Below are 24850 nucleotides of genomic sequence, written 5' to 3' on the forward strand. Positions count from 1 at the left end.
AGGAAAACGTTTTGTATGAGTTACGCGTCTAAAATGCCATTGACAGGAGCAGCTCGCAAGACCCAGTGGTTGTGCATCGTGTAAGACGCGGCATGATCATCAGGAAGAGACTGCACAACATGGAAGGGGTGAACAGGCTAAGATGTCAACCCCAACAACGAGCGGCCTGGCCATGGATTTGATCCACGAATGAGGACCCCATGCCACAATGTGTTTGGGACTAAGCGCATGTCCACGGCTTGTGACCTAAAGCTAGCTCACAAAATAACTCAGAAGCATTTATCCCATGACTGACTGGAAGAAAGGGAGATCGAGCATAAAACAAATACACGCACAGTGGCCCTTAACCTCAGACTAGCCTAACTATGTGCATTCAAGGGAACAGCATTCCGGACGGCCAGCGGCAATTAGCAACCAGAGCAGCAGCTTGATTAGGGCCAACAAGAATTAATGTAGCCACAGACAAAACTTATTACAAAATTTTAAACTAATAGCGTCACAGCATTGACATGTTACATACAACGACGCATACTTTATGATGCACACAGGCATAGGCATGCGCTTCTCTTTTCACTATTCCGCTAGCAAAGCCGCCGTCGCACCAGAACATCGCCGAAGGCAGAGAGTCTAGCAGCATGGCCACGACAAACCCAAAGTCAGACACCACCCTCCTATTTGCTGCCGCCGATGCGCTCCTGTTTGACAAATACATAGTAGAGATTTCATTCGACCATAGAAGATCCAACCTCCACTGCGTTCGAACCTATTGCTGCAGCAGCGCATCAAAATATACCTGAAGCATCTGCATCAGTTTAGGGTTTGCCTCCAGAAGTTGGCAAAGCTTCGCACGATCGCTTAGCAGGCTCTGTAACAAGGAAAACTTGGTAGGGTCAGACACCATTGGCAAATGACTACATACTTTCTAGCCCGTGCTTCTGTAGAAATTCAAATTACCTGGATTGCTTCTGGAGATGAGAAGAATTGGTTCAGATCAATCTCCGGTTCTCTCTGCTGTTGAGACGAACCATCCGCTTGTGCAGTCTGGTTAGCAACTTGTGATTGTTCACCCGCTTGTCTCAGTGTTTGCGCAGCAAACTCCTGCTGACTCGGGTAAAATTGCATTTGAGGAACAGGAAGTTGGTTCTGAAACTGCAAAGTCATCTGCGACTGGATACTATTTTGTGCATATGACTGAGGCTGCTCCTGGTGCTGCTGCCATTGAAGAGAAGCAAGATGCTGCTGGGTCTGGGATGGATGAGGCTGCTGAGGTAGTGGTGGCGGCGGAGGTGGCCGTGCTTGCACTGAAGAAACAGAAGGCTGGGGATTGGACCCAGTCTGTGCAAGGCCGGATGAGAGTTGAACTTGTTGAAGAGATGTTCCGAAAAATGGACTAGACATTGGAGGCCTACCCATTAGAAGTTGTGTGGCAAATGTTGGCAAGAAACTGGACAGAATTGCGCTGCCAGATGTAGAATTTATGCCTAAGTTTGCATCGTTCATTAGAGATGAAGATGGGTTAGGCTGGACAACGCTAGTGCCTTGGTTATACAGATGAGATGCAGGAGAGCCAGAGCTCATTGCAGAATGTGGGGTTGAATAAGGTTGAGCAAGGGGTGCCATTGGTCGGGCAGATGAACCAGAGCTGAAGTGCTCCATAGGGGCCCTATTTACTGGAAAATTGTTCCACAAGAAATTGACGTCTGCATTAGGAGCATTTGATGATGAAGTACCGTTGCTTACTAGGGCATGTTCAGTTTGAGCCTGAAAATGGAAGCTCACATTTTAGAAACAAAATTGCAAGATCAAGTAAAAAAAGCAACAGGGAGACACAATTAGAGTTTGAAAAGACTTGTCTTCCATTACCTGAAGCCCTACAAAAGCGGTAGGCATACTAGCCTCAAAAGGTTGTAAAGGATAATTAGATGGGTAAGCTGGTGGTCCATCCCTAGCGCTGTCCCTAGTGTTGTAAGATGTTGACCTCCTTTGACTTGACTCAGGACTTCGTGTAGGCATGGAATTAGTTGGTAGTGGCATTGGTGGCAGAGGTGGTTGGTTTCTGGAAAACCTATGATCATGTCCATGAGATCCAGATGACAGAGAACTCTCAGATAACTTATGTGCACTTCTCTTCTGATAAGTATTAGGACGCAATTGTTGCAGAGGTGCTTCTGCAGGACGCTTGTTATGAGAGGAAAAGTATGCAGGTTCATCAGCATGATCACTGAACGCTCTCTTTTCTGGGGCTGGGCTAGAAACTGAACCTTTTCGCTCCAGAGGAACATTAGCTTCTGGAGGCATAGCTGTCCGAGAAGATATGTCAGCACCAAGACTCTCATTGTTCTTTGAGATAGATATTTCCCTTTGAGAAAAGGGACTTTTTTCATTCTGCTGATTCTCTGTCTCCTCAACAACTGGACCTGGAGAATTTTCCCCAATAATGACAGGTGGTGGTAGATTATCATCTGGTTGAGGAAAAGGTAGTTTATCGTCTGGCTCCGACTCCTCATCAAAGACTATATCAATTTCTTGATCGTCATCAAGATCCGCCTTGGGTTGCCGTGGTTTCTCCGCCTTAGCACTGACATTGTCATCCAAACTTGTCTGACTCTTTACTTGGGGTGCATCCCCAGATGGGACTGGCACAGGATTTTGACGCTCCCTCTGCCTTGCCATAAATTCATCTACATGAATAGATGGAGGTCTTCCACTAAGTGTTCCTCGCGGAGTAGAATTTACAATATTTGATGCACTGCTTGCACCATCTATGTTCCTCTCTCTTGCAACATAATCATCTACATGCATTGAAGGTGGTCTGCTTGTGTTTGGTTTCCGATGACGGAAAGTGTCTCTGCGTGCATGACCTGTAGAGGCGCTGGTTGTATTTAAACTTCGAGCAAACTGTCCAGTAGGTTCAGGTGTTTGATTGTCTTTTATACGTCTACTTGCAGCCTCTCCTAATGCCAGTTTTCTGCTAGCAGATTGACCAGCAATTAGCTGTCTATCAAGAGAAGAATCGGGCAACTCCCACACTAACCTCTTCGAAAATTCACCCTCAACCGGTTCTTCTGAATCAGCAATAACCTTCCAAGCATTTGAAAAGAAGAGAACAGATTCATGATTCACAGACGCACTGGCTAGGGATGGCATTAGACGAGACGTCATGACAACAGAACGAACCACTCCAAATGGCAAGTAAGTGCCTTCAAGAACCATCTGCACTGAATCTTCTAATAGGCCAGCATTCTCAAGAATAGAGCACAGTAATGTGATGGAACTCTGGACCTGCTAATGACGTCATCATGAGAAACATGAAATTAACAAAACAATGTAATTCGGCAATGATAGGAATACCTGATTTAGAAGACTCTTTCCAACAGAACTTGACAAATGATCGTGGCCCTGGGATATTTTCTCCTCAAAAGTCTTCACTAAAACGGTACTCTCATCCAAACTATCGCCAGAGGATTTCAATGTAAGACTATGTTCAAAGGGGTGCCCAAATAGACACCTCAATATGATGAGACCCTCGAGACTGTAACAAACAGAAACAATATAAGTACCTCATTATGTCATCCCGACTCATACAACAACTGCACTGGAGACGTAAGAATGCCATCATAAATGCATCCACAGTTGCAGATACTGGTATTTTTGAAGAAAAAAACATTTGCAACCTTAACTGATATTAAATTATTATCATTCAGATCTACTCTTCAATAAGAACAATCCAAACATGAAGAACCAATTGCCAGTTAGATAAAAAAAATCTAGAGAAAAACAAAATCACGAACCAACCAAGAAAAAAAAGAATAGAACATATAGTCATCACATCTGGAATTGATCCATTTAGGTGGTGTTTCTTTGTCCAGGGACTAGAACATATAGTCATCACATCTGGAATTGATCCATTTAGGTGGTGTTTCTTTGTCCAGGGACTAGACTAAAAAGTCCCTTTTAGTCCCTAGGTAAAGAAACAGGAGGGACTTTTCCTTAAGGGACTACAAAAAGACTCTATTGGAGGGACTTTTTTCTTTAGTCCCTGGGACTAAAAAAAGTCTAGTCCCTGGGAAAGAAACACCACCTTATTCTTCATACAAACAAGATATCTGACAACCTGAAGCCGTGAACAATTACCGTAAATATACTGATTAGTAGTTAGCTTTCCAACATGGAGGTCATCCTAATCACCTATATGGATGATTAACTTAACCCCAAGCATGCCTCAAGTTCAATATAATAGCTTTTTAATTACTTCCTCCTTTTCTTGCACACATATAGACCATAAGCTCATATCACATCCATTAGTAGCATTTAAATGCAGGCAATCCAATGCTTTATACAAATGGGTTATATGAACATTTGACAAATTTGCATGCAACCAAGGAAACTGGAAACTGCAAAGATATACTTGCACATGTATTATCAAAATATTCACAAGGAAGAACATGAAGTGACGTTTACCTGTCACCGTACTGGCTAAGGGCAATAGCACCAAGTATAAAAGAATAAACTGTTTCTACACAATAATCTGTTGGATTATTAGCGTCAACATATTTCAGGAGTTGCTTGAAGCACTTCAATAAAGGGGTAAAGCAACGCCAGTTATCCATATTGAGTGGGTCATGATAAGTGTCACTCTCAGTTTTCTCCTCATCATCTTGGTTAAGAATTTGGAGTTGTGAAAATATCAAAGGCACTGCAGTTCTACAGATATAGGAAGAAGCCACTTCCTTGAATGCCATGGAACAAGCTAACATTTCCCGTCCAACTGGTAAAACCTGACATACCATCTTATAGCATGATGAGTATTGAAATGAACCATATGAAAACATGAAAAGAAACATGAATAAAACATAACTTCGGCATTAAGGACGGCATGCACCACAAGAGAATCAAATTCAAATAAAAACTGATCAACTACAGCACTTCTCCATCAGAGAATATGCCATTCAGATATTTCCACAAAGCCGGTTATTAAACTACAAAATATGACATAATTCATGTGTATTTGGGGATCTGGGGTATTTTAAAATAGTTGAACACAAAATTTCAGAATTCGGCTTCTTAAATCGTAAGTAGCGACACAAGCCTGTCAAAGGAAGAAGAAAAAGAGTAACAGCTGAAGAAACCTTATCATCATTCCATGTCCTCATCCTCAGCATATCCTTCTCATGTATACTACACCCTCCGTCCCAAAATTCTTGTCTTAGGTTTATCTAGAAATGAATGTATCTAAATACTAAAACGTGACTAGATACATTCATATCTAGACAAATCTAAGACAAGAATTTTGGGACGGAGGGAGTATTTAATAAACCATTTTCAAACTTTAGCTATTCCTTTAGGTTTTCCACCTCCAACAGTATGGACTTCCACTGTATGATCTCGGAGACTTGACACATGACACCAACATGTTGACCCTTTTTTCTAGGACTATTGTTGAACCCAAAAAAAGGAACTAACTGCGCACAGCAGTTTCAACTCATAAATGGCTTCTGGAGTAGGGAACACTTGAAGATAGTACAAAAGCTTGATATCAATCTTTCAGGGCAGTAAAACTACAGAAACCACCACAAAACACAGACCACACCGTGGCTTCACTACAGAAGTAGTGAGCAAAGCTTGAGAATCAAATAGAGAAGTAAATGTTGCCGATCCGACAACCATCTTATCATAGACAGCAGGAAAGATATTTTACCTGGCATAAGAGCAAGAGGTGATGCATGATAGAAGAGCACTCCTCAACGCTAGCATTCTCTGAGGACCTACTTTGAGTTAATATAATTAGTTTTCAAATGTAAATGGTGAAGTAGTTCTGAAGTAGATAGTTTACTAGTTGTGAGCTTACTGTTCAATAGCAGTCTGCTCTTTGCCAGATGGCTGGGCACTAAAGATAGATGCGAGACATCTGAATAAGGGAATCCTCCATTTGAGCATAAGTTGGTCACTTCTGTGGGTTCCTCTTTCAGAGATCATCTTATCTTCCAAATAAGATGTGTTGCTACAGTTCTTTAGTAACTTATTAAGAACCCGTGCAATTCCCATTTTCCATAGCAATACCTGAATAAAGAGGAAATGAGAGAGGAGAAAGAAAGAAACAATATACACGGGTCATGAATAATAAAGAATCACTCACCTTGCCATTTGGATGTTCTGACAATTTTGTAATGAACTTAAGTAACTGATGCACCTGGAAACAATGCAATTAAACAACTTCAGATTGATGATGCTGAGGGCTATAAATGAAGGACTGGATTTAGGGGAAAAGAAGAGCTCATTCAACCAAATATAGTGCGATAACTTAAGGTTATGTACTTGTTTGTTACGACAACTAGCGCACAAGTAGAATTACTGTTCCAAAGTTTAACTGGACTATTACTAGTCAACAATGGTCCAGCCCAGAGCTAAATGCCCCAGACATCCCCACACGCGCATAACTCTAGCGAGTCGGTTTATAACATGTGGCAGCAGCCACGTCACCGGTCACCTCACATAAAAAATGGCGGGCGAGCTTGCCATTGATCGGCCATGGCAACAACGCCGATGAGCTCTGGGGTTGCAACAACGCCCCTACTGTTAGGGCTGGGCATATAACCCGAAAACCGATTTTCCGAACCAAAAATAACCGACACCGAAGCCGAATACACCGAAACCGAAAACTTCGGTACTACGATCGGTTTCAAACTCTAGAAAACCGAAATTAGTTTGGTTAATTCGGGTTAATCCCTCCGGCAACCGAACTAACCGAACACCGACTAAAACAAAGGCCCGTCCCACCGCCCACGGGCTTGCGCTCGATTACCTCTTAGCCCCATGGGTAGTGCGCTCCCCTAAAAGAAGTGTGTAGTGCAGGCCACTAGTCCCGCAACCGTCTTCCACATCCCACATCTCGCATTGAGAGCCAGACCCCTAGTCCTCTACCCACCGCCTCCCGCGTGAAGTTTAATCCCTAATTCATGGTGTTCTAGCCCTTCCCGGCAATCCCGATGGTCGCATCTTTTATATTAGGGGGGTGGTCCTGACACGCGAGCTACAGATTATTCACCGGAGATGAGGCGCCCCAAATCCTAGCCGACTCGCCGCAAATGAACTAGTAGCAGTGTCGCCGGCAGCGTCGGTGGCGCCACACAGCCATTGCCTCCGCACCTGGAGAACAACTATGACCGCAACCCACAAGACGCTCTGCCATGGGTCCTCCGTTTTAATCCATGTATACTCGCACCATCCAAGTATGGGAGGTAGACAGAGGCGCAGAGCTGCAACTACACGCACTGTACATCAAAATAAAACAGTGATCCCTTACTGCTTGAACAGGGTCAAGCAAGCATGCTTTGTAATTCAGCCGGTGCACGTTCAGAACAAAGCATTGAATATTTGTGGGTGTTGTGCGGTCAAACCGATGACTGAACCGAAACATCGGTGCATAGAATGCTCGGTTAGCTTATTTCACATTGACCGATCGGTTAGTATTTCTTCAAAACCGAAATATTTAATAGACCAAAAAACCGAACCGATCGGTTCGGGGGAACCGAATGCCCAGTCCTACCTACTGTGACCAATCTTTCAAGCACCATGGATGCACCGGCGATGCATCCGCCACTTGGCTATGCTCCATTACATCGCCAGTGTCCGGTGATGCTCAGATTGCTCGACGATGCTCCGTTACAGCACCTGTGATGTTTCAACGGCCCAACGATGCAACTCGTAGCACCGGTGATGCTCCCTTGCAGCGCCAATGATGTTCCGACGGTCCACGAATGCTCCATCGCAGCACCGACGATGCTCCTTGCAGCACCGACGACGTCCCCACCATGCTCTAACGTAGCACCGGTGATGCTCTCTAGTAGTGTCTAAGATGCCCATGTAGCCCAACAATGCTACATCATAGCACATGTGATGCTCCCTTGCAGCGTCATGGATGTTCTAACGGTCCGATGAATGCTCCATCGGAGCACCGACAATGCCCCGGCAGCCCGATGATGCTCCCTTGTAGCGCCATTGGTGTTTTGACGGTCCGCCGAATGCTCCATCACAGCACCGATAATGCCCCGGCAGCCCGATGATGCTCCCTTGCAGCGCAATTGATGTTCCGACGGTTCGCTGAATGCTCCATCGCAGCACCGGCAATGCCCCGGCAGCCCAACGATGATCCGTTGCAGCACCGACGATGTTTCGACGTCCCGGCGGTGCTCCATCATAGCACCGGTGATGCTCCCTTGCAGTTCCGTTGATGCTCCAGCGGTCCGATGAATGCTCCATTGCAGCATCAACGATGCCCTGACAGCCCGGCGATGATCCGTTGCAGCATCGACGATGTTCTGACGTCCCGATGATGCTCCATTGTAGCATCAGTGATGCTCCCTTACAGCGCCGTCGATGTTCTAGTGGTCTTATGAATGCTCCATCTCCACACCAGTGATGCCCCGACAGCCCAACGATGCTTCGTTACAGGACCGGTCATGTTTCGACGGCCTGACAGTGCTCCATCGGTCCGACAAATGCTCCATTGGACGGCGATGGCACGAGCCATTGTGTGCTTTGACGGCAACGACGATACTGGAACGGTAGTTCGGCTGCTTCGATGATGATGCGACGGCATGCGTCGATGGCCATGGCGATGCTGCGATGGCCGCCCGAGTGCTTCAATGATTTTGCGACAATGTGCTTTGATGGCTGCACCAATGCTACGATGATAGCTTGGTTGCTTCGATGATGATGCGACGACATGCTTCAACGGGCACGACGCTGGTCTTCAAACAGCCGCGGTGTGCTTCGATGACATGCGTCGACGGCTACGACGATGGTACAATGAAAGCTTAGCAGCTTCGATGATGTTGTGACGGCATGCTTCGACGACGGCAATGGGTGCTTCGGCAGCCGTGGCGGCATGCTTCGAACAATCACGACGATGTTGGGACAATGTGCTTAGACGACCGCGATGATGCTGTGACGGAGGCCCGACTACTTCGACGACGCTACAAAGGCGTGCTTATCGGCCATGGCAGTGTTGCGATAATGAAATGGCTGCATCGACGATGCTACACCAATATTTTGGCTGCTCCGATGATGATGTAATGGCATGCTTCGACGACGCTTGTGGCAGACGTGACAAGGACGCTACTCAAAGCATGCATTTTACATGCAGCAACGATGTCCTACGCAAAAGAAATGATCAACGCTAATCCGTGCACTAAGCTAGCCTTCTCAGAATGATATTTTTTTTGCGAACAAGCCTTCTCAGAATGATTAATGCATGCAGCATGCAAAGCCATGTGTTGAAGGGTAGATGAGAGAGAGAGAGAAGCAGGAGTAGGTATACGCACGAGCTACGTGAACACCGGAAAGTAGCAGCGGTGGAAAAGCGAAGCAAGGACCACAGGCACGTGGCGGGTGAAGGAGGTGGCTTACGTCCGGACTAAAATCAGGCGGATGATTAGAAACGTTTTCCATTAAATTTGTACTAAGTTAGTACTAAATTTGCGACATTTATTTTGGGATGGAGGGAGTATGTTTGAAGCATATATAAACCTCAAGAACAGAAAAATGAACGGTCTTCCAGAACGAAAGAAATCCAGGATTGATCACAGTTCCAGGAACCTGAACACTAGCCAACCAATTTCTGTTGGTGACTGAATTCACAGGGCTTTATAATTACAATTGTCATGTAATGTCAGTTTTCTTCAAGTAATATTTCTACAAATTTGTTGGGACAGAACAAAACCAGCTGGGATCAGAAGATAGCAGTGTGGACCTAATATTGACTTATTAAACATAAACAAGATGGTTCCAACAATAGTGTCAAAACAGCAGGTTAGTTAGCTGGTTACTAAAAGCTGGTCAAACAAGGGATTAATTACACTTCTCATGAGGAAACTACCTGGTTGCCTCCAGAACTTTGAACAGTAACTAGGGATGATGTATTTAACTGACATTTTTCTGGCACATAATAACACTCAGCTATGCAGCCATAATCCCTACACATTAGCATACCTTAAAGACCTCTCCCTCTGACAGGGAAGTTCCATCAACCTTGTCATTCAACCAAATAAAAATTGGTCGCAGAAGAACCACCGCACACTCAACCTTTTCAGAGGCAACACGAACAATGAAGATCCGGAGCATGTCTTGTATCACCATCAAGGCCTATGTGGTTCAGTTAACTATATAAGTATTTGCCATATTGAAAAGTCATTTGCTTTGGATTGAAAAAAACACCAGATACAAACAAATCCAGGACATACCGAAGTAGCAAAGTTGTCAATGACACGTGCAAGTCTATCAAGCTGTGGCATCAACCTTACAAGTAATACAGACACGTGTTCAGGGCGCAGGTGCCAGTTCACTTGTTTCTCAACTTGAGGCCCTAGAACTGTTGCAGTACTCAGAGATCTAATAGCACTCAGAGAAGGAACTTCGACATTCCACATCCATATGCCTTCATCTGGGAAAAGATCACCCTTCAAGCACAACGAAACATACAAGAATGAGAATAGTACAATCTTACAATTCTGCCACCTGCATCTTTTTATGGAAACAAGTAGCCATCTTAAGGATACAAGAGATATAAGCGTAATTAAACGGCTTACCAAGAGACAAAGAAGGCTGCAGGCATCTTTTGGACCTAATGGTACTGATGCATTAGTAGGCTCAACATTTTCAAGAAGGCAATGAAATAGGCCAGGTGTCCAATTATACAAAGGCCAGCAAGCAAGTGCTGAGGTGATAAGCTGGCAAACCACACCAAAGCTTACAGCAAAACTAGGAAACATGAAAGACAGATCGGCCGCACAAGCTGCTAGTCTTGGGCTGGAATTATACAATAACAAAATATTATGTAAGATGGGGGAATAGGAGAGACGGGAGGGGGGTTGCTATGCATAGAGGGCTATCTGAATACCTGACTTCTTTGTGTAGCCGCAGAAGAGCAGTAAGAAGTTTTTTGTTGCGGTATTGTTCCTTTGTTCCCTGCAAAAGGTGGATACATCCAAGATCATTGATATGAGCAGCTTGAGGCAATTACATGCTTACACTGAAGCCATACTGAAACTTGAAACATGCCAAGGAATAGGACAGAGCATATTACATGTAATATCTGAAGGAGGTTTATCAGCAACACGAGAGAGGGAGTCATGAGATCAACAAGGGCTTGTTCATGAGTTCGGTCTAAAAGCAATTCCGTGGTGGAACTTAGTTCAGCCCCTTCATCAACAAGGTAATCTAAAGGAAGAATAAGAGAAAAAAATGGTTTTAGCACAAAAAAAAAACATATAAACATCAGTCAACTTCATGAACAAGACAATATAATGACCTACTATAATCACATTTTGAATAGTAATCCAAATAAAGCACAAGGTGCTCACCGTAGCTATTCGACAAGCGTTCAAGCATAGACTTGCAGTTCATCAGGACTATGTATATAACAGTAATCGCACCTTCTTCAAACAGGGAAGAAGCAACAGCCTTCATCGATAGCAAAAAATGATGGCATGAATAATTCATTGCAAATTAAACGTCATGAATAAATAGAACATAAAAAGGACGATGAGCTTACCTTATCTTCTGAAATAAATGCTAAAATGCGGAAGGCAGTTGTCAATTGAACCACAGAAGTGCTGCACAAAGCAACTCCATCAAAGTACTTGTTTGTAACAAGCTTCCCAAGAAGATTATCAATGACTTGACCATCTGAAGTATTATTTGAATCTGCGACTACATTCTCAACATCCATTGAATCTGACACGAGCACATTTCCAGAAGAAAAATGGGCATCTTCACCAGAAGCTAGAATAGCAGAATAACGAAGAAGCCCAACAGCACCATTTCTCTGATATATAACACCAGCATCAATCCATTCAAGCAGCCTTGTTGGAGCATCTTTCCTGTTTGAACCTGGAGAAGATGAATGCAACGCCTTGTGCAGATCAACAGCAAAGCCAATCCATGACTTGAGTGATGAAGCAGTTGAATCTGCAACCAAGACTTCAAGAATTTCCGCTGCTGAATGGAAGATCGCAAGACCCAATGGAGAACCTCCTGAGATAAGACAGTCACGAAGAGATGTAAGCCTTCAATCAAAAAATCAGACAGAAAATATCAAGAAGTACAGAATGGTTCCACTGACCATTTTTAATCATGGTTGAATCGAGATCCTTGTACGAAGAGATGGAACTCAACAGAACAGATATTGCCTACACCAGAAATAATTACATCACCCACAATGCAAGTTGCATTAAGAATGACAAATGAAATTAACAACACACACCTCAGGGAAGTAGCCAAGAGCTAATAATGCTTGGCGACCAGAATCAGACCTGCACCACATGATGGATTTTGTAAGCTATATGGACACTAACTAGAACCAATAAAATAACTTATGCACCAATTTGTGGGCACACGTAATTGTCTTGGCATCTCAAAATTCATAAACACACTTTAAATTAAGTATTCCTTATCATATAGTGTTACTTAGGATACGAAAATTATGGATATTGAGCAAATCACTGAAAGTGGATAGAGTTGAAATTAATGAGTAAACTTTCCAACAATATTACTCACTCTTTGTTTATTCAGAGAGAAACATAAGTTGAAAAATAAGAATTATAGAAAGGTAGTTTGTACCGAAAGACAATGTCAATATTTGGCCACTCACGTCATTATTTTACACAACTAAACTCCAGATCACAAGTAATTTCATAAACTATCCACTAAATGCTAACTTTACTGACCTCGAAATGGCACAAAGTTCCCAAAGAACCCATAAAAGCTCATCAGAATTTGGAGGAACTGCAAGTAGCCTATTGGCAGCACTTCCCTACAGAAGAAAAGAATTCAAGTTTGATCAAATGAATTATGTTAACACATCAACAGAAGATAAAACAAATTCCTCCAAGAAGAAACCAGAAGTTAGAAAAATCAATTGTGAGTTAAACAATATTAACAGAAGTAGATGTAACAGCATGTATTGTGTGGATGAAACAATGGAATGAATGATTTATGTAGTAACAACATGTGAGTAACATCAGCTGAAAGAATAAGTGCAAACAAGATGCAAAAGATGGCAGTGTGCACTGTGTAGGAGAACTTCTCTATAATTAATGGTTTTAACAGAACTAGGCTAGAAGAAAGATTTCCTTAGGTGAAAAACAACCCCCACATTCCAACCTAATCTAACTTGAAAGTTCCAAGTTTCATCCTATGATCCTAGTAATTATATTCATATCTATGAGTTTAAAAGATCGCAAAACAAATACAAAATGGATAATTCTGATGCAATGAGCCTGCACAAACCACTTTAAGATGTAGCTCTGTGATCATTCCAACTTCCTGGGGGCGGCAGAAGAATCCTTTTGACAGAAGAACAAAGGCATGCCTAAGAGTTATGCATTCTGTTTTATTCATATCTTTACCATCTTGAAGAGAAAGAACTATAAGCTCAGTTGCTTCAGGTTGACTGAGCAAAAAAGATAACCCTGAAGACAGAAAAACATGAGTTCAAGTCATAATGTGAGAAAAAACAAGAATCAAAATATCCCATTTTAAAAATGTGCCAATCAAACCTGAGCGACAAAAAAGAAGGGAGAGGAGAATGGATTCAATTGATGATGTGATCTCCATCAATATTTCAGCAGCAGGCCCACTTGCCAAATGCATTACAGGTGATGATAACAAGGCTGCTGACAGAGGGAAAAAACCTCTTTCCTGTTCTACAAAAAACATAAAGCTAGAGTTACATTTCTAACACAAGTGCAGCAGAGTGTAAAACAAGCAAGAGTAGCCATATATAAATGTGTATTTGGTACATCTTGTGTTATAAACTCTGTGGATATTATATATTTGTGATATTCACTGGCCTGTTGCGGATGGCCATACAAACAAAGGAGACTGCCAAAATTTGTAACTTTTTCCAGACTTCAAGATCCGTGTAGTGTGCGGTAGCATTCTAGGTTGGGCCTAGGTGGTACAGCCTCTACCAGTACATGCCCTCCTTCAGCTAGCATCCCTTTAGGTCAAGCTGTCGCCACCTATATCCCACTGATGGATGTTTATCCCCATCATGACTAGAGGTACATGGCGCTTGGTATCAACGCTAGAGGTACATGGCGCTTGGTATCAAGGCAGTCGATTGGTCACTGTGTCAGCATGACCATGGCTGAGACGAGCAAGGTGTGATTCAAGCTGCGGCTCCTGCTAAGCCCGTCACAGTGTTTATTCTCCTCCCACGCGTGAGGCAACAACCATCAAGGATTCATGGTGTTCTAATGCGACACGGTACCACTATCACTAGCACTCGTAGCGCTCTCCTTTTAAAGAGTTAAGATGAAAATGACAGTCTAAACCAATCTAAGAGATAGGGCAAATACTTAACAAACTTGGAATTAACTAAACAGAGTGAGATGGGGAATCCTCGGCTGACTTGAAGATCAAGTTGCCACCGGTTGCCTCTACTTATCCTTGACGCGGCAGCCGTAAACCCGGCCCAAATGACAACAGTATAAACACAGAAAAATCATCCACAACCTGAATTCCAAGCTCCAGACATCATAAGAAATGAAAGGTGGACCATTTGTGGAACTTCACTTCTTTCATACTCCATGGGCCCTTCTCAATGTTGCCATGTTGCAAACAATTTCATAAAAAAATATGGCATATTTTTTGCGCAAAAAGATATACATCGTAAATCAAGACTAAAAGCAAAGATGATCTATGGAAAAATAGAATAAACACTCAGCCGAAACAACCATGGCAGATTGACAACAAGCAATGGTTGTACTTACATCAAGATTTAAAGCGTGCGTAAGTAAAGAATACACAAAGAAAAACAAGAAGTGCATATCCCATGTTACCTGGATAAGAGATAACAAACATGAATCGGTGTCAAATTGCAAGAAACTGTACTTGGAAGAAGTTATAAGACCAATTGTTGCTTTGAATGAAAGTGAATCTTCCAAATGACTAGACTTGGATATTCTCCTAGCAATAGCCTCTGGCGAAGGATCTTCAATAGGGCCACATATCTTTATTAATTTCTGCATCAAGAAATATCATAGTAAAATAACTGCTAACCCGCTTCAATTCCAAGGAGGAAAACAGAGTGTATGTGCAGCTGTACGGAACTGGGTCTTTCCTAAAGAGAGCAGTTCTAGAAACTTACCGACATTTCAGCAAGCTCGTTACTTGCAAAAATAAGAAAAGAAACTCTGTCCGAGGAAAGTTCATCAGAAGGCAGATTGGAAACCACCTTGATCACGGCAGACTGCAACACAACCATAAGCTTCATATAATCTGGAGAGTACACTAACAATAGATTTATCGAACAGTGGGTAGCTAAGAGTATTCAAACCTCGTATCTAGATAGTATCTCATAAAAACGTAAACGTTGAAGAACATATGTAGCACGAGAGGCGATATCATGTCTTTCTTTTTCCAGTAGAAGCTTCAACAAAGAACAGTAGCCATCACTGCTGCCGGTGGGTATACTGTTCCGATCACTCCGTGGCCACCATCCCAAGAACGCTTCACATCCAACACCATGCCGAGTAGCATTCTCAACAATACCTAAGAGAAGCAATGTAGTAGCTGTAGATTTGGGTGTCTTCCAACAAAGCAGATTAATGATTTGCTCCATCCCACCAGCATCAACAAAATAAAAGCAACTCTCTTTTGAGGAGCATATTAGGAGAACCAAACTCAAGGACATCACCAACCAGTTATTCTGAAACAAAAAAAATGGCATAAGATAGATGAATCATCTAACACATTAGACAACCATATGACAGTTCATCAACTACTATCAGATAATTACCTGAGAAGGGCATTGTAGATCAAGTAATGAACAGTTTCTATAATATGGGAAACTATTGTTAAACAACTCAAATATTGTCTTGGTCGTAGGCAACTCCTCCAATCCGACGGCAAAGCCATCATCACCTAAAAGAGTAGCAGCGATAGAATGGACGTTTTTCCAAATTTCAAACAGCTCATTGCTAGCTTCAGTGTGAACAATATTACTTTCCTGAGGATCAAGATTACTCTTGCTGGAGCCATCTGCCAAGTCTTGATTCCAACTATGTGGCATGCAGTTAGAACTAGTTACATATTTTGAAACAGCTGAGATAACTACACTTCCTAGGTCGGGGATCAGATTCTCCACATTGAGTATTTGGTGCATTTTGAGAGCTAAATATAGTATTTTCTTCACTTCAAGTGACAATTCCAAATCTGTGGACTGAAAACTCAATGGTTTGATTGAAGATAATGACTCTTCAAATTTGAATTTGGATGAACGTAGTGCCGGTGGAAGGTCCTCAAATTTTCCCTCTGACGGAGAGCTAACCACATTGGCAAGAGAATGATCCAGGCCTAGTTCTATGTTGAATTGACCAAGGTCTTCGGCAGTATTCCCATAAATTACAAGAGTGAGACTGCGATAAGTTCCCCGCAGCACTAGATGATTTGTTACAATAGCCTGTAAAGTAAAAGAAACAAAGAAAAATGTCTCAAGCAACAGAACAGACCAACTCTGAACGGAAGAACAAGACAAAGATGTGGCAAACATATGCAACTGAAGACCACCCCTTAATAAACAATACCAGGGGAGAAAAGGCAAGAAAAAATGAACGGAGTGACATGCAGCATCGGTCATTAAGCATGTGCAACTGTACCACATAAGCAACTGGGGCTGTATTCATTCAACTAAAATCTGTAAACTTTCTAGTTAACAAGTTGACAATTTGACATAAATTCATAGCAAGCATAGCATTCGCACATTTCGTAGTGCAGACGGAAAAGGCAGAATACAACACGCGGACAGAAAGGATAGACACATATAGGCACAAGATAGTACTCCCTCCGTCCCAAAATTCTTGTCTTAGGTTTGTCTAGAAATGGATGTATCTAAATACTAAGATGTGACTAGATACATTCATATATAGATAATTCTTAGACAAGAATTTTGGGACGGAGGGAGTAATATTTATCAAACTTGAAAGCAAATGACATACCTCAACTTCAAGCACATTGGAGGAGGAGTGTGAATACAAGAAAGGCAGGCAAAGGCGCCTAAATCGAGACTCCCCATCGCAGTGAACGAAGACTTCCAAAGCAAATGATGGTGGGGATGTTGCACTGATATAACACAAACAACATTAACAAAGAAAAATAGCTCAACACTGAGGGGCAGAAGAAGAATATTAATATAATTCAAACTGTCTGCACGTAAGTCTTCACACGACTGCAGGATAATGTAATTAGCTTACGCAAGACTCCTAAATTAAAGGGAACTAAAATATTCAGATTGATATAAGGAACATTTTTTACAAGTGTCACTGGAGACCAATAAATTACATTTGTCCGGTATGTTTCTATGTCAAAATCAAAAGCAGAACCTTTTCAGTAGTTCACATGATAGTAAAAAGGGCAGCCCAGTGCATGTGGCTCCCGCTTGCGCAGGATCCGGGGAAGGGTTCGACCACTTTGGGTCTTTAGTACGCAGCATTTCCCTACATTTCTGCAAGAGGCTGTTTCCAGGACTTGAACCCGTGAGGTCACAAGGCAGCAGCTTTACCACTGCGCCAAGGCTCCCCTCCAGTAATTCACATGATGGTGCAAAGGGAAAATCATTTCAACATCCACTGGGAGCCCAAGTTATACGCAATTAAAAGCACATGATTCATATCTGTGAGCCCAAGTAGCATATTATTTTAGATTTAATTTTATTAAACACTTCACAAAGTGGCATTGAGTCTCATCCGTACTACATTAGTGCATGGTTTCGCTGTTTTCCAATAATAATGCACACTTTCATTTCCATGTAAGTTCAGAGATTGATCAAGCACTTCTTCTATGTTTTAAGTTATTTTTGCATCGTCGATTGACTCGATGGTATATAATTATGGGCCAAACAATGTTGTCAGGTGATTCTGTATGCTTCAGTGTGCACCTAACTCCATAATGGTTATCAAGTTTAATATATTCTGTTACTTTAGAACCATTGTTACAATATTCTGAGCTCTACTGCTCTGCAATATAAATATTTTCCTGCCAACTGCGTTGCTAGAAACTAAAACACATTTGATTTGTTATGTAACTCTAGTGCCAATGAAAAATACTTATGTGTCATGTAATTATAGTGATGTCTGATTTTCCATCAATCTTTACTAGATACAGTTGCAATTGTTATACAATGTAACACCTATAACATCTACATTCAACTAATTCACATTGCTACGATCTTCGATTTTCTCTTGTCAGAATCTGGGCCCAGAAAATAAGTAGTCTACAGATGTGTTGCCTTGAGCCCAAATACAACGCCACCAAATATTTAGCTAGCCAAGGTTTTGCTTGCCTACGATTTGGACAATGTAGCCAATAAAAAAGCACTAGAGTGGCCAAAGGGGTATGGCCATGCCCAAAATGAATTATTTATAAACTACAACGGACAAATAAGTACAGAGGCGCTCTTTCGCAGGACACACTTTTGCTATCAGACCTTGCCTTTACAAGTGCGAACAGTATAAAGAGGAAATTTTCTTACCCAACAAGAGATATGTTTGGTGTAGAAGGAGACGCATTTTGCTCAAGAAACTCACAGGCAGTAATCACAACAGGTTCAGAAAATAGCACCTGCATGATGCAACATAATTAAGAGAACTCAAGGACAAGTTATATATTTGAATTAATTAGATAAATGAGTCTCCCTCTCACTCTCTCTCTCTCTCTAGACAGTAATTAACTGTAATCTTTAACATGAATGGTGAACAGCCGAAGCACATATAATAAATGCATCCTGCATATATTCATTTTAAGAAGCTTTCTTAATACTACCTTTGTCATAGTATAGGATTTATAGGAATTGACAGTTTGATACTGTCTCCAAAGTCACACTTTGGCTATCAGTTTCTACGAAATCATGTTGCTTCAAATAACAATAAGTACATGTTAATATGTTACTCCATCCGTCCCGGTGTATAAGTCATCTTAGGTTGTGCACCGTGACCAAGACGGTGAGGAAAACGAGAGAAATAAATGCTAATTTGCTAATTAATAACATTGCATGCAATGTATTGAGCACTACATGTCATGGTAGTAGTTAGTCTCAAGTCATTAAAACATACACGTCCCACGTCTCTTATTGGTTGATTCTTTTATTCATGTCAAAAAACAAGAAACGAGGTGAAAGTTAATACATCACGCCTAAGTGTTTTGGGATTATTTGATTTTCGTAAGATGACTTGTACACCGGGACGGAGGGAATATTGAAGAATTTTCGTGATGGATCTAACAATAGCAATTTAGTATTGCAGACCTTGGTAATTTGATCCATCATGATTGTCAAACTTAAAAATTGTTTCATTGGCAGAGATTCTTTAACGTCCTACATTACTGCTAAGAGTAAGTCCTTACAGTAAAAGACTGGCGTAGGCGTTATTAGTGAAAATAGCTGGTAGTTATGAGAACAGTTTGGTACCTTTGTTTGGGCATGGATTGTAAATCCAAATGAGACGGTTACAAACAAGATCTTGTCTTTTGCTAACATTTACAGAGCTAACCATGGTTAATATACATTCAATCGATTTCAGAAGGACACAAAAAGAGCTTATCCAGTCGACGTATTAATTGAATATGTCTGTGCCACGTAATGTGTATGTGTGGGCGGCTGTGTGCAGCATGTTAACTACTCCATTGGACACGGGTGTGTGTGTATGTTTGGTGTTAGTGACAACTTGACTATATTGGACACGGACAAGTGGCCACATTGCTGAGGATGTTAGAGACCGTGCACATGAACTTCTTCACAGAATTATACCTGCTGGTTGCTTGATTCATTAAGCCTGAATATGTTCCAAAGTTAAAGGCAGAATAGGTCAATATACTTATTTCATAGAACTGTTTCACATATACTGGAAAAGGAAGTCGAGCACATAAAACAAATATGTACCGATTAGCCCTGATCCTCACTCTCCGGAGTAATTATGTGCCAGTTTGGTGCACCAATGGAACCCATGGGATACTAAAAGCCGTCGAGCTTAACAATTCAAACGCCTGCTAACCAGGCAGTAGCAAGATTTGATTGCAGATTGCATGGGAGACTGGCAAAAAAAGGAGGGGATTGAGGGAAGCGCACCTCGTCGACGTACTCGTCAAGCTGAGAGTGGAGAATCGTCTGCGCGAACAGCACGACCGGCTCCGGGCGTCCCATCGAAGAGGGCCGTATATCTCTCGACACCGGACCGCCTGAGCGAGCGAAAGCAGGGGCGCTAAAACCCTAGCGTCCGGCGAAGCGTGCAAGGGCAATGGAACGGGAGACTTCGCGATGCGTAAGCGGGTCGCTGCGGCCTCCGTGGTGATACGACCCCGCACGGGGTGCGGCGGCCGGTTTGGCCCTCCCGGTCGGCGGCGGCGGCGGCGGGTTGGGTTGGTGAGGGGGACGAAACGGAGGAGGGCCGAACCAGGTATATTTCTCACCACCCTTGCACGCTCGGACGTTTTTTTTTTTTCCAGTGGGCTCGGAAGGGTTTTCACAAGGGAAGCGGGCGAGCGAAGCATCAAACGAACAAAACGTATGGTGCTGAGCTCGTAAAGCCTGATTGATTTTTCTGATCGATGTTCTGAGGAGGTGAATTTTTCTTCCGACTTATTGTGACATCGATGTTTTGAGGAGGTGAATTTTTCTTCGGACTTGTTGTGACATGAAAAGCTAGAGTTTATTGTCTTCGGGCAACTTTCGTCGCTAAGAGTTTTTACTTGCCGTTTTTTCGGGCGTGTTTGGTTACATTGGTAATCGAGTCTATCCCGGCTAGCTTGATTCTAGTGAGCCGGTTCGAGGGATGCAGGTAAAAAGACACAAGATGCACATGGTTACCTTAGTTGCATGAGACAACTATTTTTGACCCGGCATTTGGTTGTCCGCATTGCATTAGCCGCATATATGACATGGTGTTTGATTGCAACCTGCATAAGTTGTTGTCACCACTTCTAATTAGTGGTGAGCTTACCGCACACAATCTAAACATATAGTGTCAGCTGGTTAAACAAATGACAGTTCACCCTAACTACTATCAAATGACAGAACAAACTATTAAGAGCCATTGGCTAAATAGGGGATAGTTCATCGGTGTTGCTGCTTGAGATCTTCCTCTTCATCTTCCTCTTCTTCTGCTTTCTGCTTCTGCTTCTGCTGCTTCTTCTTCCTCCTCTTCTTCAAATCATGCACTGACCTCTGTTAAGCCATATTGCCTCTGCCCACTCCAACCTTTTGTTCTTCCAAGCGTCATTGTCAAATGCCTCCACACCATGGTCGGATCTAACAACATGGCCAAGCTCGACCTCTTCCTCCTCAGGCACGTGTTCATCAAAGCCTCACTAGAGGATCTAGTTATGCAGAATGCAACAAGCAATAGCAAGCTTAACCTGAGTGGGGTATGGATGGAATGGCTTATGATCCAGGATCTTAAACCTATTCTTCAGAGCTCCAAATGCCCTCTCAACAGTTACTCTAAGGCTGGAGTGTCTGAGATTAAACAGCTTCTGTGCAGTCCTAGGATAATTCCTACCACTGAACTTGTTGAGATGGTACCTGGTTTTCCTGAAGGGTTGAAGAACACCCGACCGACATGCATAGCCAGCATCTCCAAGGTAGAACTTGCCATCGGGGATGTTGATCCCATCAGGTCGAGTCATGATGTCACTGGGAATGTTAGCATCATGCGCTGAGCCCTCCCAGCCAGCCAGCACATATGTGAACTTCAGATCAAAGTCAACAGCAGCAAGCACATTCTGGCTTGTGTAGTGCTTCCCCCCTATATGCTGCAGACTGTGACCTAGGAACTCTGGCAGTGACATGAGTACCATCTATTGCCCCAATGCAATCCTGAAAATGGCATCACAATCCCGTGTTAGTGCTCAACTCGAACAATACAAGCATATCAAGCCATGAAAAAGTGTATATTATCAATGCTCACCTTGAAATATGGATACCATCTTGAGCTTCCTCGAATCTTGGGTGGAGTCTGGCCATATGGTCTCCTGATCATCTCTCCTCTAAGCTCTCCAACAGCAAAAAGCACCCGCTTGAAGTACCTAGAGATGGTCTACATTGATCTTCTGAACGTGTTGCGAATGACCCTGAACCTCTGGTTATGGCCAATAACATGGAGGAACATTGCCACTTGCTCTTCCAGATAGGTGTTGATGTTATCTTGTAGCAGCCCCTTGATCCTGAAGGTCTCGACAAGCCTGGCAAATGGTGCTCTTTTCATTGGAAGCATCCACAAAGCCTCGACATCATTATAGTTGTAGATGTAGTTCAGATTTTGGATCCTCTGCTGATCCCGGATAAACATTGGACCATAGCGGATCAAAGGTCTCCCAACACGACGAACAACTCTCTGGTGCATGAACATGATCCATGCCTGAATCACACTTATCAGTGTTGCTGCCTGAAATATCATACTCATCCGTGAGTCCATAACCTAGTCAACATCGATGGTTCATTCAGTGGGAAATCGATCCTACACCTTGCCTAACGGCCTAACCACCGACCTAACAAAGGGGGAAGGGGTGCTGCTTACCGGCATCGAAGATGAGGACGGCGTAGGGGGAGCCATGGCCAACGGCAAGGGGAGTACCAGATCCATCGCAAACGCCGCCGCCTTTTCCGCCGCCGCCTCCTCCAGCGCAGATATGAAATCGCAGCCGCAGTCAGTGGTGAGGCGGTAGGGAAGAAAGTGTCTATGGGTGAGGGAGTGGAAAGGGGGGTTGAAAGTGCGTTATATCGACTAGAGGGGGTGAATAGGAGATTTTTAGAATTTCATCACTGAGGAAATTCCTTTTGAGGAAATTCCTCACTGATGACTAACTTACAGCGGAAACAGTTAAGGATCAGTTGTGCAATTGTTCACAACAGCAGTATTACAGAGTGAAGATTATGAAAACAGATTGCACAGCAAGCAGGCACGCAGAATACAGATGATGATTTACTCAAGTGAAGAATTTGGGGTTGAGGAAATTCAGAGAAAGTCTTCAGCAAATTCTTCAAACAGTCACAGTGAAAGTCATCAACACATAATACAGAGAATGTAAAGAGTTGAGGAATTAGAACCCGATTCTTGGCGAAGACTGTTGTTGATGACCCAGTTCCAACTGTTGTGACAGTTGTACATCTGGTTTGGAGCGGCTTGGTATTTAAACCAAAGGACACCCAGTCCTGGGACACACAGTCCCTACCGTATTCTCCTTGAGCTAAGGACACACAGTCCTCGCCCAACACTCGTGGTAAGTCTTCAGGGCAGACTTCCAAACCCTCACAAACTCGGTCACCCGGCGATCCACAATTGACTGCTGGATTGCTCTAGACCATGACGCCTAACCGTCTGGAGGATGCACAGTCCTCAAAGGTAAAAGGCTTCAGTCCCACACAGGAACAACTTCTTCAGTGATGCTCAATCACTAGGTTTGGTTTGTGGTTTCGGTGGGTGGTGTATTTCCTCACTGATGATTTACTCTCGAAAGCTCTGAGGAATTGGGTTGCTCTTATGACAGGTGTCAGTTTCTAACGGAGCAGCCAACCAGCTAGTGGTTGTGGGGGCGGCTATTTATAGCCTGGGAGCATCCCGACATGATTTGACATTAATGCCCTTAGATAATATGACCGTTGGAGTGGATAAGATCAGTGACTTGGCGTGGCTTATTGAAACGGTCGGGACTCTCAACTGTGAGAGTCCTCATGTCACTCATATTCCTCACTTGAGGCTTTTGGTAGGATTTGGCTTGGGTTGAGCATCATGAGGAAATTCATTCCATAGCGTTACTTTGACCCCCTTTAACAGTACGGTGTTCCTATTCATCAAATGCGAAGAAAGTAAAACAGAAAACGTAAATCTTCACGCTTCAATTTCTTCAGGATGATTTTCTTCAGGAACCACCGATCTTCTCAATATCAATATCTTCATGAGGAATATCAGTTTCATCGCAAATTCTTCGCGATTCATTTCTTCAGCTTCAGACCAATTTCTTCAACTGAAGACATATATTTTTAGGGGTCTATATTCTTCAAATATCTCAAACTCTTCAATGACTTATAGATCCCGTGTACACTTAAAAACACATTAGATACTTAACCTATAAGTCTTCAAACCACCAAAATCACTAAGGGGCACTAGATGCACTTACAGGGGTAACAACGACAACGATGAAAACGACAACGACAACGACGACAATAACTGTAGGGGCAACGAATGCACAAGACACCTATGGGACTGAGAGGATCCCTTTACGGTTCGGCGAGGGGGGGGAGAGAGAGTTGCACCGAGAGCAGAACGAACAGCCAAGCACAAAGGGGAGATTTACCCAGGTTCGGGCCGCCGAGAAGTGTAATACCCTACTCCTGCTTTATGTGTATTGGGTGTTCTAGGCTTCGAGCTACACGAGCGCTATGCCATGCACAGCTGCTACGTACCGAGGCTCTAAGCCCTAGATATTGTGTATGGGAAACTGTGTTAGTTGGGAGTGGCGAGCTGCGGAATCACTAAGTGTTTAAGTGCATGCCCTGGGCCTCCTTTTATAGGTCAAAGGGGTCACCAACAGTGGCAGCACAGAACACCCACGGGGTGCACAGTGAACAGTGCACGCACAGGGTGTACAGAGATCACAGTGTTACTCGCATTTTAAGACAGACGCATTAAATGCTTCGTCGGGTGTCCCAGACCCTGTGCGCCACGGGGCAGGGATGTGTGCTACATGTACTGCACATTCCCCAGATGTCGCTCCACACATACCCTGGTGGGTCGATACGTATCAAGGGCAACTGGTCGCTGCGCTGGAGTGGAATCTTGTCGGGGGCATGCCATGTGAG

At 43.2% G+C, this 24850-nt stretch overlaps 1 protein-coding gene and 1 pseudogene across 2 annotated transcripts; both read right to left on the reverse strand.

The window, feature by feature from the left end:
- Positions 1-407: 407 nt before the first annotated feature.
- LOC123409233 (protein virilizer homolog) lies at positions 408-20435 on the reverse strand. Of its 2 annotated transcripts, none has more exons than XM_045102190.1 (28): positions 20123-20435; positions 18533-18621; positions 17001-17124; positions 15803-16465; positions 15341-15712; positions 15152-15253; positions 14844-15026; positions 13557-13698; positions 13288-13469; positions 12726-12811; positions 12263-12311; positions 12122-12188; positions 11552-12033; positions 11361-11460; positions 11084-11217; positions 10898-10965; positions 10587-10806; positions 10242-10457; positions 9991-10143; positions 6137-6190; positions 5849-6060; positions 5699-5765; positions 4462-4778; positions 3352-3532; positions 1864-3282; positions 955-1761; positions 794-865; positions 408-695 (listed from the first exon to the last, which is right to left on the reverse strand). In XM_045102190.1, exons 1-28 carry the CDS (start codon positions 20195-20197, stop codon positions 672-674), a joined length of 6660 nt encoding a protein of 2219 aa, XP_044958125.1. In that variant the 5' UTR covers positions 20198-20435; the 3' UTR covers positions 408-671. The 2 variants fall into 2 exon arrangements, with proteins under 2 accessions (XP_044958125.1, XP_044958124.1); XM_045102189.1 differs by having other exon boundaries at positions 1864-3285.
- A 763-nt stretch (positions 20436-21198) lies between these two features.
- On the reverse strand, positions 21199-22466 carry LOC123409127 (annotated as a pseudogene).
- Positions 22467-24850: the final 2384 nt, after the last annotated feature.

This window comes from Hordeum vulgare, chromosome 7H (genome assembly GCF_904849725.1).
Source record: "Hordeum vulgare subsp. vulgare chromosome 7H, MorexV3_pseudomolecules_assembly, whole genome shotgun sequence".
Classification (NCBI taxonomy): domain Eukaryota; kingdom Viridiplantae; phylum Streptophyta; class Magnoliopsida; order Poales; family Poaceae; genus Hordeum; species Hordeum vulgare.

What these genes read in the sequence shown, in the direction of transcription:
- LOC123409233 (XM_045102189.1), bottom strand. Translation starts at nt 20,197, where the DNA reads ATGGGACGCCCGGAGCCGGTCGTGCTGTTCGCGCAGACGATTCTCCAC. An exon ending in ACGAGCTTGCTGAAATGTCG is followed by an intron (nt 15,027 to 15,151) that starts GTAAGTTTCTAG and finishes TTCTTGATGCAG; the next exon opens with AAATTAATAAAGATATGTGG. An exon ending in CAGAACATCCAAATGGCAAG is followed by an intron (nt 6,061 to 6,136) that starts GTGAGTGATTCT and finishes CTCTTTATTCAG; the next exon opens with GTATTGCTATGGAAAATGGG.